At 40.7% G+C, this 16,261-nt stretch overlaps 1 protein-coding gene across 1 annotated transcript; it reads left to right on the forward strand.

The window, feature by feature from the left end:
* The first annotated feature begins 1,503 nt into the window (after nucleotides 1–1,503).
* leap2 (liver-expressed antimicrobial peptide 2) lies at nucleotides 1,504–5,146 on the forward strand. Its single transcript, XM_041965125.1, has 3 exons — nucleotides 1,504–1,789; nucleotides 2,368–2,546; nucleotides 3,317–5,146. The coding sequence occupies exons 1-3, from the start codon at nucleotides 1,712–1,714 to the stop codon at nucleotides 3,369–3,371; spliced, it is 312 nt and encodes a 103-aa protein (XP_041821059.1). The 5' UTR covers nucleotides 1,504–1,711; the 3' UTR covers nucleotides 3,372–5,146.
* The last annotated feature ends 11,115 nt before the right edge of the window (nucleotides 5,147–16,261 follow it).

Consider the following 16,261-nt stretch of genomic DNA (forward strand, 5'->3'; position numbering starts at 1 on the left):
CGCTATCACCTTCCGTAGTGCGCTAACGCTGATACCTTTAAAACCAGCAACCATTACCGATTCAAAGTATCAGTCCCTTTGAGATATTCTACCTTTGAGAGGATCCGTTGTGCTGCTACGCTTGTATCCCGCACGGAAAGTGGTTGCTAGTTAGCCAAGCTTGCTAACACCAGCACTGATTCTCACTAGAGCTGCTACTGCTAGCAGCACACTATCACCTTCTGTAGTGTGCTAACGCTGATAGAAAACCTTTAAAACCAGCACTTATAGCATTAGCTAGCAACCATTAGCGATTCAAAGTATCCGTCCCTTTAAGATACTCTACCTTTGAGAGGATACGTTGTGCTGCTACGTTTGTATCCCGCACGGAAAGTGGACGCTAGTTAGCCTCGCTCGCTAACACCAGCACTGATTCTCACTAGATGCTATTTCAACACCTTTTCAAGAAAGAAAAAAAAACAGCACGCAGTGTTAGCTGCAAAGAGTAGCTCCACCTGTGACCCCGGGAAACCGTACGTTACTTCAGGACTCAGTCGCGTAGCAAAATCAAAACGTCATATTTTTTTTACCGTTTTTTCAGGAGAGTTGCATCTTCAGAGGTTTTTATCCTAAAGATGTTCAATCAAAACATGTAGCTTGATGACTAGGTGGAGTAGCGCGGGATCGTGGGAGCTGTTGTCTTCATTGTCTCTACATGACGGAGAGATAAAGAAATCTTTATTCAAGCTCTGTTAATCATGTTCCTTCCTCACTCTCTGACTCATCAAAAATACGTATTTCTCTACGTAACGGATGTGCACAAGTCAAATCAAACATCGGCAATGTACAGCTATTGATTTCGTACACACGCCTTCAGTCTTGAGGAATTTCCACAGCCTGATATTCAAACATCACAGCACACGCATCCACACACGTAAGCCACGTGCCGCGGAGGGGGTGTGTACAGCGTACCTGCTTATGTAAACCACACCCGGTGGCTTCCTATATTCCGTCTCATTGTATAAGTAGGACTGTAAGATTGCGTCGGGTCAACAGCAGCGCACAGCCTCTGCAGATAGATAAAGCCTTATCTCGCTGCAAGTTCGTTCACACACGCCGTGGCATTGACACACACACACACACACATCCAGCGACACTTTTCACCCAGTTGCGCCTCTCTGTTGCCATTCCTTTATGTCGCGATCACGTGTGCGGCGTCTGGGCCACCTGTGCTCACGTTACCTGCACGTACAGCCGATACGTGATAGAGAGAAAGTGTGTGTGTGTGTGTGTGTGTGTGTATGAGGGAGACTTGAAGAGTTGGATGACCTCGTTTAGGGAAATGTCTGGTGAAAACTTGATGTCACATTTGGGCCAGAAAAGAGAGATAAAGAAAGGGGTGGACGACACAGCATGGACTGTGAAACCTCTCCCTCCCTCCCTCTTGCCGTCTCTCCTGGGATCATGGCCGGTCTATATAAAGCAGGGCTGGCACCACAGCTGAGTTCGCTGAGTCAGGCTGACTTGATGAGACTTCCAGCAACCCCGCGGCTAATGAAAACCTGACTGAACCCGACTCCACACGGCCTCCACGCTCACTGAAAAATTGGCCGGAAAAGTCAACCGAGCTGGTTGAAAGTCTCAGAGATCGGTCCAGACACAATTTTGCTCGAGCCTGAGGGGCCACAGGTCGCTAAGAAGATATCAGCCTCACTGGCAAACTGTTGTAAAGATGGCGGGGAAAGTCTTCTTCACCCAGAGGAAAGTGGCAGTCGTGCTGTGTGTTGTGCTGCTAGTGCTGGCTCAGCAGGTGAGTGGACTGTCCTGACTTGTGATCAGTATTTTTTTATTCAGTATTTGAAATGTTAGAAAAATATGTTTTACACTGTAAAAAATATTAATTGAATTAATCAGTTAAATCAGGGTGTTTTACAATGTTTGAAATAGAAATAAAAAAAAACTAGAACTACAAATGTGCCAATAAAAATGTTCTACCAAGTACATTCACAATTTGCTGACAGAAAAAAAAAAAAAAGCTAAATCTTGACTCAAGGTCCGCAGCTGATGAGCACATGTGGTAGAAAGCTCTGGAAAAATGGATTGCTGATGTTGATTTGTTCTGCTTTCTTGCATGTCTTACAGTGAAGTCAGACAGTTGATTTACACCTAAATGCATCTAAATTCAACCACTACGCTGTTAAAATGTTATAATTAAAGACCCTAATGTGCTTGAATTCCTTTGATTCAGCGCTCATGTTTCCTCTGCAACAGCTGACTGACAATTACTGTAATAAATCAATTTAATTTAACGCTGTATGCCTGGTTTTCCTTCTTTCTGGTTTGGTTCACGATCTTGTACCTTTCTCCATCTCTGTTTGTGTATACCAGGTGTGTGCAGGTCCGGTGGTCCCCCAGGTCCGGTCCGGCTCGGACCAGGGGGCAGATTCGAGTGGGGTCCGCACACTGAGGAGGATAGCTCGCATGACCCCGCTGTGGAGGATCATGAACAGCAAACCATTTGGAGCTTATTGCCAGAACAACTACGAATGCTCCACAGGACTCTGCAGGTGACTGAGTTAACAGCAACAGTGGCCATATTTTTATGGAATAGTCCTAATAATTGGTCATTTACATGTGAAAATGCCCTCATGCTGAACACAGCTCGTCATACATTGATGTTTTCTCTGCTAATAACAACACTTTAAGCTAGCACCTCTAGCAAGATCAGTAGGTTAGCGTACAAGCTAACACTTTCTGTTAAGAAGCTACTATTGCGGATATGCTTCAGTAGGTTTTGCAGGTAGCAGGTAGCTTAACTTTCATTCAGGTTTACATGCTACATGATAAAGAAAAATACCATATCAACCTGATAGAAGTGATATATATTTAGCAAAAGTACTTGAAGTGACCTAATTGGAAACCAAACCAAATCCAAATTTTAACTCTGGGCAAAATATATTCCAGAGAATTTCATTGTGTAGGAGAAAGTTAGTTTTCACTATGTATCTATGAAACTTTGGGTTTTATTCACATAAAAACGTAACTCCATCTATCACATGTTGTGCTATGCTATGTGATTTTAGCTAGCTGTGTTGACCTTATAAGCAGTTGTTCATTTCCAGACACCAAGTTAATACTGTAGTGTTGGAAAGATTATTTCTTATATCTGTTGACAGTTTGCTTGCCTGCAGATTCGTTTTACACTGTATTAAATTGCATTATTATTATTTTTTTTTTTTAACTGTGGAGTTCAGCCTCTGAACTGAACTTGTGAGAACAACGAGCCTCGTCTCGCTGACTCATACGTCTCTTTCGTCTTTTCTCGCCATGTCTTTAGGGCGGGACACTGCTCCACCAGCCACCGCGCCCCCTCGGAGACCGTCAACTACTAGACGTCCCCGGACGCAGCCGCCGTGTTTACATGAGTGCACAGCCAAAATCCTCATGAGGGGTCCCCGAAACTGAGGACACGCACTCATCCAGGCTTTTTTTTTAAAGAATTGGTTTTATATTTATATGTGCCAATATGTTTCTGATGATATCTAAAAAGTTCATACGAATTACGCAACAGGTAGTTATATCCAACAAAGGCAGATCAGAGGGAATCACTGCTCCACTTCACAGATTTCTAAAAGGAACAAAAAATGTAAATATCACTTTAATTAAGAAAGCAGGCGGTGGAAGTGAGAAGGCGGTCATTTGGCCTTTTGTACTTGATGTTTTCCATGATATAATGGTTTCCAACAAGGGTGAAAACAGTTAAAAATACTGGTTTCCCAACGCTGATCTTTCAGCTCTGATCTTGAAGCTGAGATTCAAAATCAAACCAAAAGGAACACGTTTTAATCTCAGAGGCTCTGTTGCCGTGGCCTTCCCTCCACAAACGATAATATTAATTCTGATGTCTGCGTGGCCTGATAACAAGGTTTCACTGATATCACATGGTTTTAAACCAGACACTGAAAGCCAATGTTACGAATGCATTTTTGGAACAACAGCTGTGTGATTTCAGAGCGTAAAGCTGTCTCCAGACACAGAAACGTCCACGTGAGTGAACCAGAAATACTTCATGAAGGCATGACAAATATTTTTTATTACAGATAAAGACGGATGGAGCCGGGAGCAGCCTTTTAAAAAATCCCGACCTTTACATTTTCCCAGATTTCGTAATCACTGTGATTAGTTATCTCTTGAATGCGTCCTTGAGAGTCTAATCATTCCACTGATAGTGTGCCATTTTGAAATATATGCGTCCCTTTTCCCCCCAAGAGGAATCTTTTAGTTTAGTTTTCTGCCGTCACAGCATTTTCCCTTACTTACATTACAGTAACACGATTTGTTGTCTTTAACCAAAGTCTGAAACAGTGAATTCCGTTGACCTTTGAACGCCACTTGGGACTGTACAGCTCACAGTGTGTTTTGACTTCTAGAAACTTCACTCATGGTGTGAATCACTAAGCCTCAGAGACATAATAAAACCCACTTGTTTCCCCTTCGACAAAGCACCCAAACACAATTAAAACTGTAAGATTATCCGCCTGACTCGATGTTAAAGAGAGGAAACAAGGCAAAGTAGGAAAAAGGGAATGACGGACGAAAAGAATCAAGAAATGAAGAGAGGAAGGAGAGAACAAGCAGAGCAAAGAAAAGGAGCAGAGGTTACAAAATCCTGGAGCATTTCAACACCGTCGTGTTTTTACTTTTATTCTTTTTAAAGTTATATTTAAAGCTTGCTGTCAGTCAGCTACGGCACAAATTCCTCCGCCGAGTTCACCGATTAAACTGCACAGAAACGACATTATTCATAATATACATTATAATATACAGTGCATGCATACAGGTATGGTGTAACGCAGTGATTCTCTGATATTTTATTTATTTTATCTGTTGTCAAAAATGTACCCATTTCCATCCTGGCTGCATTTTTTTTTTTTTTTTTGCACATCCGTCTCCTCAAATTGACAAGCGATGGCGGATTTCGCGTCGACTCGCCTGCGTAGTTTACTTCACGCACAGAGCAGGCGGTTGCTGATATCTTGTGCACTCAGCATGTTTGAGGAGTGTTTGAGTAGGACTGCACTTTTAAAGCCAAATTATCTTTGTACTGTGTTCTGTCCACTGTTTGTACTGTATCACCTACGTGTCGAAGCCTGGAGGAAAAAGTGGAATAAACCTTCAGAGAAAAGTGGTTCCTTTTATTCTAGTTTAGAATAACTGCAAGAGTTTTTACTCCTTGCTGCTTGAATGTTCATACTCCTCACACACACACACACACACACACATATATATATATATACACCCAACCGTGTGGGACTGCTGCAGAATCAGGGTGGGATTGGGAGCTGTGTGATTGTACTTTAATCTAATTTTAATTTATTGACTTCTGAATGTTCCTGCGCTCTTTTATCAACATGACCCTGCCACAGGCTGGGAGTTATCTTTAGTGTTTAAGCTATTTCAAGGAACGCTGCCTGTTTTTTTCAGGGCTCAGATTTACACACCGTGCCTGGACTTGAACTTTTAAAGGCCACATGCACCTCCGTCGGTCATGTTTGTCCCCTTCTTTGGGCTCTTTATCCCCCTCAAAGAGCACACACACACACTCATACACACACACACACCGTCCATCCCGTTTCTGAAAATGCAGGAGTTTGAACTGTCTGGCGACGAGACTTGTGTAAATACGCTCAGCAGGTCTCTCCTGGTCGATCACATGTCGTGTGAATGACTTGTTGATTCCTGCTCAGTGGTGAAAGGATTTTACTCAAGTACTGAATCTGAGAATTTTCCATTTTATGCCACTTTACACTTTAACTCCACCACATTTCAGGAGGAAATATTAGTGTTTTTACGCCAATAAATTTAGGTGACGGTAGGTAGCAGCTACGTACACACTGATGCATCTGTATAACACTTGAGTAATGTCATATATAATGATATAACAAGTACTTTTGCTTTTACTGAAGTAAATGATGTGTATACATCTCCCACCGCTGCTTTCTGCATGGCTGCAGCAAACAGCAGCACTAATCTGAAACTCCTGCCACTCATTCAGAACGTCTGCAGGACCTGCTCTGACTCATCTGCTCCAACTCTCCGAGTTTTGCATTTTTCATGCGCTGAATCTGCCGTCAGCGTCCAAAAGTCAAGCAGCCTTTCGCAACAGCAGGGACGAGCCAAGTGTGTGAGTGCGACAAACCGAGAGAGGGCTGGAAGTCATGTGAACAGCTGATTCAAGAGTCATGTCTGCTGATGTGCATCAGAAATGTGCGTTTGCATGTGTGTGTGTGTTCAGTCTGCATGCATGTGAGGATCAGTGCACGTGTCTACATGCACAGACACGCTATGGATTTCCTGTCGGCCCTGTGACAAACACAAACACGATTCATTGAAAATTTTGAATTTTGAATTGGGGCAAAAACGGCGACAAGACGAAGACGGATGAAAGAACACAGATGAAGATGATAGAAATGGGCAAAAGTATGTGGTTTAGAAAAAGATGTTTGGGTTCAAATAGACCCTTTCACGACGCTAGCCATGTGCTAGAAGGGCTAACCGCGCCCATGTGCAAGTCACAAAGCTATGACATCGCATCACATCTTCATATTAAAGCCACAGCTTTCATCAACCAATTAAAAAAGGGAATATCTTAGTAACCTTGAAGAAAAATAACTCAAACATCGATTGATGAAGAAACAGAATCAGCTGTTAAATATTATCATATTTTGAATATCTATGAATGGATATTTTTATACTTGCACCTTGAATAATATTTTATATTTGCCATCTTTCCTACTTTGTACTGCAACTACTACACAACTATTTCCCTCAGACTACAATAAGTTTTATCTCCTCTGTTATCAAATTCAAAGGGAACTATGGGAGCCAAGAGCGTGATTGGTCAGATGCAATGACGGTCCTGCAGTCTTATCAGACCTGAGTCTGGAGTTCATGTCTCGTCAAGTCTGGACTACCTCGTTCAGCTTGATGCAGCCACAACCTGGTCCTGGATGAAGTGGCAGGAAATGGGTGGATGGGTACACTGACCGCACTTTATTTGCTATAACCACAATGTATCTACTAATCGTTGCACCAATTAAAAGATCTTGACTGACCCTCACAGCAGTCTGAACTCAACTCCATCCAACACTTTTGGGACGTATCAGAACCAGGCCTCACTGCTGTTGGACCCCACTAATTCTCTTATGGCTGAATGGGAGCAAATCCCCGTAGGCAGGTTCCTAAATCTTGTCGAAAGCCCGAAAGCAGAAACGTGGAGGCTGCGGTAAGTTAATAGCCACGGCTGGAGTGTTGGGGTGTCTACATACTTTTGAACATATTATACAGCATTGTTAAACTACCCAAGCATCTGCGCTTAGCAACCTATATCCTGACCACACGTAAACGGATATTTTGCAACACAAACTTTCTCCTCTGCGTTTGAGCATCTTGTTCACAAACAGAGAAACCTTTCATGCCTTCTTAGGTGCAGATTTTCCATCATTACCTCACTTCGCCCATTTTTGCTTCGTGTGATGAGCGTGCGTCTGAAACAGCGCCAATGGTGCAGGTCAGTTTATGTTTGGTTAGCGCTGCTAGCTGTGCAGGAAAGGCGCTAAATAACTACAAATAAATGAGTGGCTCGCTACTGTTAATGTGGACTTTATCGCCACCTGCTGGCCTGGTGTACTTGTTTTCCAGATTTTTCTAGAGTTCCCTTGCGTACACAGATATTTTGCAAGATGAAGGTCGTGTGGATAGATTTTTTTCTGTTTGTTTTAAAAAATATCCATACACGTGTTGCCAGCGCGTTAAAACCTGGCCTCGGATCAGTATTTATTTAAAAATGTGTTTGCTGTGCCTTCGTGACATGTTGTGAAAAGTCCTGTGGCCTGATGTCGGACTTGGCTGCTCCCTCCACATCTCCATCCGTCGAAGCGCTGTCTGGGCAGGAGTCATCTGGCGCCCCCGCCTCGCACACAGTGTTCCTCACACCAGCTGTTCGAGCCAGATCGCCGCCACCACGTTTCCCTGCGTGTGGAAGCGTGTGTTGGCTTTTTTAAAGAGGAGTGCGGCGGTGATGATGTGTTGGGGCGTGGTCAGGCAGACGCAGGCAGGTAGGCTCGCCTGGAATTTTTTTCTGCGTTCGCCAACTAAATTCCATGATGAAACAGTTCAACCTTTCCTCTGCTTTCATGCCTTTTTTTGGAACAGAACTTTTAGTTTTGTTTTCTTGTATCTTCTGTCCTCAGTTTGGGTTCACGATCTCTGCTAGAGCTCCATCTGACTGGAGTAAAACTACAGGCTGCACTTTCCTTTCACTTACTTGAACTGGACACAACATCACTCTTTAAGCACGAGCAAAAAAGTGCATGAAGAAATTAAGAAAACATGAACAAAAGTCTCATCGGCCACAACATTTTTTCACCTGTTTTCACAGCTGAAAAGAAAAATCAAGGAACTTTTTTTTCCCCAGTTGTTCTTAAATCATACACCAAGTTTAGATTCAGAATGAGAGAATGGATCACATCGGTGGATTGCCTCTCGGTGCTTCCGTGTAATCCAGTTATCATCGAGCATCATGTGATCTGGAAACAGACTTATTGATCACATAGTGTACTGTGCAAGCTCAGTGGATGACTGCTGAAAATTAAATAAGAGGAAAAAGATGCATGCATAAAAGTTATGCGCCACAGGCCATTGTTTGTGAAATCCTTGTTATTGAACTGGTTTTCGTAGATTTATGACACTGTTTTATGTTCTGCTGACTGCTGCAAACTGGGCCATGTGTTTTACATTTGAATCGTTTGAAGGGTTTTTACTTTCGCTGAACTTCATCTGATCGGGCAGACGAAGCATTAATCAGGATGATTGTTTCAGTTTGATGCTGACGCGTGTGCATGTGCTCACATATGTTCAGAGCCAGCAGTCAATATTTTCAGGCCTGCACAGAGCCTGTGTTTACTCCCGTCTGTTTGCTCTGTCAGATGTATATAACCCAGGTCATGTATTTTTGTCTGTGTTTAACATCAGTAAACTTTGAACTCCAAACACCACGTTTCAAGGTTCAGCGTGATATACGTGAACTTCTTCTGACATGTTTTCTCCTTTGAAGCTGTTTTATTTGTTTAAATTGATTTGACAAGAAGCCTACTTCGTTATTTCTCAAGAAATTACAGCTTCATCTTTTAGCCATGCTAGCTCTTGAATGAATATCTTCAGTAGTAAAACTAGCAGCCTTCCCACCCGCCTCAGCTGTACTTTGTGTTTAGTGCTACTGTTATGTGCTAGCTAGCGAATTTTATGTGCTAGCTAGCACATGTTCTGTGCTAACTAGGCAATGCTATGTGCTAGCTAACACGTGCTATGTGCTATAGCTAACCAAAGGTCTGTGCGAACTAACCATCTTAACAAATGTTAACATGCTAGACTAAAATGGTGAACATGGTAGACCTGATACCTTCTAAATATTAGCATGTTATCGTTAGCTTAGCGAGCATGTTAGCATGATGATGCGTGCTGGGAAAGCAATCAGTAAACACTAAAAACATTTGTGAACATGCGTCATGTTTTTATAGGCTTATTGTTGATTTTTTATGAGTAGTAGTCGTGGTTATCATATGACAGATGGAGAACACATTCAGATTACGTCCGAGTCCCATTTCTTGCTTTGTTTGTGGCTTTTTGCCGTCGTACCTCAGAGAATACCAGGTGTGCACACGCTAATTTAAGTCCTTCACTGGTAAAAAAAAAAAAAACTTGGAATATCTTCGTAACCTTGAAGAAAAATAACTAAAAGATCAGTTGATGAAGAAACAGAATCAGATGTTATATATTATCATATTTTGAATATCTATGAATGGATATTTTTATACTTGCACCTTTAATGATATTTTATATTTGCCCTCTTTCCTACTATTTCCCTCAGACTACAATAAGTTTTATCTCCTCTGTTATCAAATTCAAAAGGGGAACTATGGGAGCCAAGAAACTCAAACTTTGAAGTCAATACACAGAACAGTACACTGATGACTTTATGTTCTTCAATGTCCAGGTCACAAATTCTCCCCCCAAACCCTCACAGCTGCAAGCAGGGAGGTTTATTAATAAGAGAAGCTGCTTCAGTGGTAATGAGTCAGGTTTCTCATACAGCAAGATGCTCCACATCAACACACACACACACATCTTTGAGACTGCAACCATTCGTTTTATTGGTTCCATGATACAGGAACAGTGCCCCTACAGGAAACCAAGGAAATAGCATGCATTTCCTCTATATGTCAAACTTGGTAAAATGGCGCCATCTGGTGGAAAATAGTAAAAATTACCATTTTGAAGCGAGGGCTCTCTGTTGACAGCCTGGTATAACAGAAGGCGTGACTCCATGATGAAATGGCTGTGGGATCAAAAATTGCAGTTTTAATGGGGACATTGTTTCGTTAATGTGCTGAGTTGCACTATTTTGAGTTTATTCTTGAATTATTGTAGGAGCTGAGGTGGAAATTCAAAAATGATAGAAGAAATTCACACCCTGCTGAAATTCATGCCATATGTATAACACACAGCCAGACTGATCAAACACTAAACCCGTTGAAGTGAAAAATACCCCTGATGAGGCACAAGCGTAAAGCAAGCAAGCCCACAGCTGCTGCCCAATGTAGCTCTGATGAGCTAAAATTTATATTGGTATTTATTTTCTATTTCGTTCTTTCTTCTTCTTCTTCTTTTTTTTTTTACAGTGAAGGTATTATATCATGGCATCAGATAAATAAAAGGGATCCTCCCCCCAAAACACCACTTTATCTCTTTTCACTCTATTAACAATGTAAGGGAGCACATTTTATGAAAGATAACATGATTAAAAAATGGAAAAAAAAGGAGTGACCAACCACATAATATACGTTAATTGATATTTATTATTTTCATTCATTTTATTGTTATTACAATGAACCAAATTATTTCCATTTCACAAGTCGAGAAATAATTAGAATTTTTAAAATAAAAAAAACACAATGTACGTTAATTGTTAATTATTATTACTACTACAATAATTATTACTCATATACCTAACACTACACTACTACAACTATTATTATTATTACTATTAAGCAATAAAATAAAGAGTAAAACTACATGAAAATGACAAAACGGGCTACAATGTGTCTTCAAACTCTAGTTTAAGAACAAGTGTTTCAGACACCAAAAATAAAACCTAATTCATGTTTTTGGTTTTTGGTTTTTTAAAGGAGAAACCGGAGCACCCGGAGTAAACCTGCAGAGCCAGTGTGAACCTTCACAGAGCACCGAGAGGTCCCTCCCGGCCTGTGAAGCCACGATGTGAACCACTTCCAGTCTTTTCATGCTTCATTGCATCGCAGTCCTCGTCGACCTGCAGCTGCTGGTGTCCTGCTTTACAGGAGCAGCAGCATTAAAACCGAGACGACGATCAACGCTGCAGACGCCTTCACAGTCACTACGGATATATTTCAGTGTGTGTTTGCACGTTGTGACTGCTTGGTCCAGATAAAAGCAGCTGCACACGTGTGGAAACTTCACCTCATGTTTGTCACGATCTGTAACCAAGTTTGGACTTAACTTTGCTTTTCTGAACGCAACTATCTGTGCAAAATTACATATTTTCGATCGTGCAATACAAAAACACTGTATTTTATCATCCATAGTTTATATAGTTGATTTGAATTTGTATCTTTTTTTATTGTCTATTTGTTCTTTTTCTGCATCTTTTTCTTTTTTATTCTTGCTGTCACAAAGAAATTTCCCTGTCGTGGGCTCAATAAAGTTTTATCTTATCTGATCTTATTTGCGCAAACACCTGCACACTCACACAAACACGTAGAGCACCTGCAGAAAACAGAATTGGCACATATGATGATTTGAAATGCATTCACTTGAATGATCTTGTTCATTAGAGACAGACTTCACAGCCTTCTGCTCCGTGTACTTAATTATACAGGAACACGTTAAAAAAAAAACGTTGTGTTTGAAAGCTCACCTTGAATGAGACAACTTAGCAAAACACGTTCAATGTGAAATGTTTTTTTCTGTCAGTGCATCCATCCACCAGCTTTCCATTTTCAAATCACTGTCAAATTAATTAGAGAGGCGACAATTTGAGAGATGTTCAGGTGCAACCATTCGTTTTATTGGTTCCATGATACAGGAACAGTGCCCCTACAGGAAACCAAGGAAATAGCATGCATTTCCTCTCTGTCAAACTATTATTGACCACATTATTCCCATTTCACACATTTAAGTGGAGTAATAATTAGTATTTTTTTTGTTTAAGTTTGTGTTTATTTTTTTCAAATAACAAAACAACAGTTAACAGCAAAATGATCCGAATATTACTTCTGTGTGGCTTCAGTTGCTTTTTAATGTGAATGTAGTTCAAGTCTGCAGTTTGAATAACTGATCTGAACCGTATTGAACCCACAGCTGCGTTCTATCATTATATACCTTTAGAAACTTGATAACCTTCAATTATTCTGTCATTCTTTCTTCTGGTCGCCTTTGACGCTCATTCAGTGCTATCATAATGAGGTGTTTTCTTTATTAAATTATGATAATTATTGCTATTATTATTGCTATTATTATTTTCTGTGAAAGTATTATGTCATGGCATCAGATAAATAAAAAGGATCCTCCCCCCAAAACACCACTTTATCTCTTTTCACTCTATGAACAATGTAAGGGAACACATTTTATGAAAGATAACATGATTAAAAAATGAAAAAAAAAGGAGTGACCAACCACATAATACACGTTAATTGATATTTATTATTTTCATTCATTTTATTGTTATTACAATGAACCAAATTATTTCCATTTCACATATTTAAGTCAAGAAATAATTAATAAAGTTTAAAATAAAAAAACAATGTAAGTTAATTGTTAATTATTATTACTACTAGAATAATTATTACTAATATACCTAACACTATACTACTACAACTATTATTATTATTTCTATTAAGCAATAAAATAAAGAGTAAAACTACATGAAAATGACAAAACGGGCTATAATGTGTCTTCAAACTCTAGTTTAAGAACAAGTGTTTCAGACACCAAAAATAAAACCTAATTCATGTTTTTGTTTTTTTAAAGGAGAAACCGGAGCACCCGGAGTAAACCTGCAGAGCCAGTGTGAACCTTCACAGAGCACCGAGAGGTCCCTCCCGGCCTGTGAAGCCACGATGTGAACCACTTCCAGTCTTTTCATGCTTCATTGCATCGCAGTCCTCGTCGACCTGCAGCTGCTGGTGTCCTGCTTTACAGGAGTAGCAGCATTAAAACCGAGACGACGATCAACGCTGCAGAGAACCCCAAGAAAATCCACCGATCACTAGAAGTCCACTGGCCGGGTTTGGCAGCCTTCCTGTTGAACTCTGTGATTCGGGCCTGCAACGCCTTGATGACGGCTGCGTGCACGGCTGGATCCCGGGCTCTGAGTAGGGACCCGAGCCGGTGCCGGTCGCCAAACTGCCGCTCCAGGTCTTTCAGGGCAGCTTTACACAGTTTCTTGGCGTTTTTAACGTCTGGGCATCTTTCATCTGAGAGCCCCTCCACCGTCTGTGTCACTAGATCCTTTATCTGGTCGGCCCAGTCCTTCTGGTCCCGGACATCAAATGCGAAACACTTTGTGAACAGTTTCACCGTCATCATGGAGACAAACACGCGGAGCTCCTTCTTCTGTGCCTCATGTGTGGCCTCACACCCGGCGGAGGGCGGGCCAGCAGACACGGTGGTAGTCTGTACCGGTTCCATCAGATCTGATGTCACCAGAGCACCCGAACACCAGAGTAGTGTCATATCCATTTTAGAGGAGACTTGATTGCAGAGTTTTCAGTCGCAGTAACTTGATCTGGTTTGTCGCTGATCGCTGGATTCTTAATCTTTAATGAGAGAGACAATCCTGAATGTGGGAACTGTGTGGTACTCATGGCCTGTTTGCCTTCATCATATACGTCATAAGAGCAAGTGACGTCACACACTCAAGACTCAATACTAATGCGCATGCGCAGACAGACGCACTGTCAAGTCCTAAACTTGACAAATTATATAATCATTATAATTAACCAAATTATTCCCATATCACATATTTAAGTCGAGTAATAATTAGTGATTTTTTAAATTTTGTTTAAATTTAGGATTTGACAGCGCGTCTGTGTGCGCATGCGCGCACGTTCTCTCCCAACACTAAAGCGCATGCGCAGACAGACGCGCTGTCGAGTCCTGAACACCAAATGTAAGAGTCATTTTTTTTTAAGCTTGTGGTTATTAGTTTGAAATAACAAAACAACAGATGATGCCAAAATTATCTGGATATTATTTCTGTGTGGCTTCAGTTGCTTTTTGTGAAATGTGAATGTAGTTTGGGTCCCTGACTACTTGACAGGCCGGCCACAGTCTGTCCGTCTGGGCAGCGGGCTGTCTGATGTGGTGGTCAGTGATACAGAAGCTTCACAGGAGACTGTGCTTTCTCCCTTCCTCTTCACCTTATACACCACTGACTTTAAGTACAACTCTGAGTCATGTCACCTGCAGAAGTCCTCTGATGACTCAGCTGTTGTCGGGTGTATAAGAGAGGGAGAGGAGGGGGAGTACAGGACACTGACAGACAACTTTGTTGAGTGGTCCGGACAGAACCACCTGAGGCTGAACATCAGCAAGACCAGAGAGATGGTGATCGACTTCAGGAGGAAGAAGACGCCTTCACAGCCACTACGGACGTTGGCACGGATATATTTCAGTGTGTGTTTGCACGTTGTGACTGTTTGGTCCAGAGGAAAAAAAAAACTGCACACGTGTGGAAAGTGGGCGACACTGCGCGCGACCAGGTCGGGGCGGATCATCACTTTCTGGCAGCACACCTGTTCCACTTCACCTCATGTTTGTCACGATCTGTAACCAAGTTTGGACTTAACTTTGCTTTTCTGAACGCAACTATCTGTGCAAAATTACATATTTTCGATCGTGCAATACAAAAACACTGTATTTTATCATCCATAGTTTATATAGTTGATTTGAATTTGTATCTTTCTTTATTGTCTATTTGTTCTTTTTCTGCATCTTTTTCTTTTTTATTCTTGCTGTCACAAAGAAATTTCCCTGTCGTGGGCTCAATAAAGTTTTATCTTATCTGATCTTATTTGCGCAAACACCTGCACACTCACACAAACACGTAGAGCACCTGCAGAGAACAGAATTGGCACATATGATGATTTTAAATGCATTCACTTGAATGATCTTGTTCATTAGAGACAGACTTCTCAGCCTTCTGCTCCGTGTACTTTATTATACAGGAACACGTTAAAAAAACGTTGTGTTTGAAAGCTCACCTTGAATGAGACAACTTAGCAAAACACGTTCAATGTGAAATGTTTTTTTCTGTCAGTGCATCCATCCACCAGCTTTCCATTTTCAAATCACCGTCAAATTAATTAGAGAGGCGACAATTTGAGAGATGTTCAGGTGCAACCATTCGTTTTATTGGTTCCATGATACAGGAACAGTGCCCCTACAGGAAACCAAGGAAATAGCATGCATTTCCTCTCTGTCAAACTATTATTGACCACATTATTTCCATTTCACACATTTAAGTCGAGTAATAATTAGTATTTTTTTTTGTTTAAGTTTGTGTTTATTTTTTTCAAATAACAAAACAACAGTTAACAGCAAAATGATCCGAATATTACTTCTGTGTGGCTTCAGTTGCTTTTTAATGTGAATGTAGTTCAAGTCTGCAGTTTGAATAACTGATCTGAACCGTATTGAACCCACAGCTGCGATTCTATCATTATATACCTTTAGAAACTTGATAACCTTCAATTATTCTGTCATTCTTTCTTCTGGTCGCCTTTGATGCTCATTCAGTGCTATCATAATGAGGTGTTTTCTTTATTAATTTATTATTATAATTATTGCTATTATTATTGCTATTATTATTTTCTGTGAAAGTATTATATCATGGCATCAGATAAATAAAAGGGATCCTCCCCCCAAAACACCACTTTATCTCTTTTCACTCTATGAACAATGTAAGGGAACACATTTTATGAAAGATAACATGATTAAAAAATGAAAAAAAAGGTGTGACCAACCACATAATATACGTTAATTGATATTTATTATTTTCATTCATTTTATTGTTATTACAATGAACCAAATTATTTCCATTTCACATATTTAAGTCAAGAAATAATTAGTAAAGTTTAAAATAAAAAAAACACAATGTAAGTTAATTGTTAATTATTATTACTAC

This window comes from Chelmon rostratus, chromosome 23 (genome assembly GCF_017976325.1).
Source record: "Chelmon rostratus isolate fCheRos1 chromosome 23, fCheRos1.pri, whole genome shotgun sequence".
Taxonomy (NCBI): Eukaryota; Metazoa; Chordata; class Actinopteri; order Chaetodontiformes; family Chaetodontidae; genus Chelmon; species Chelmon rostratus.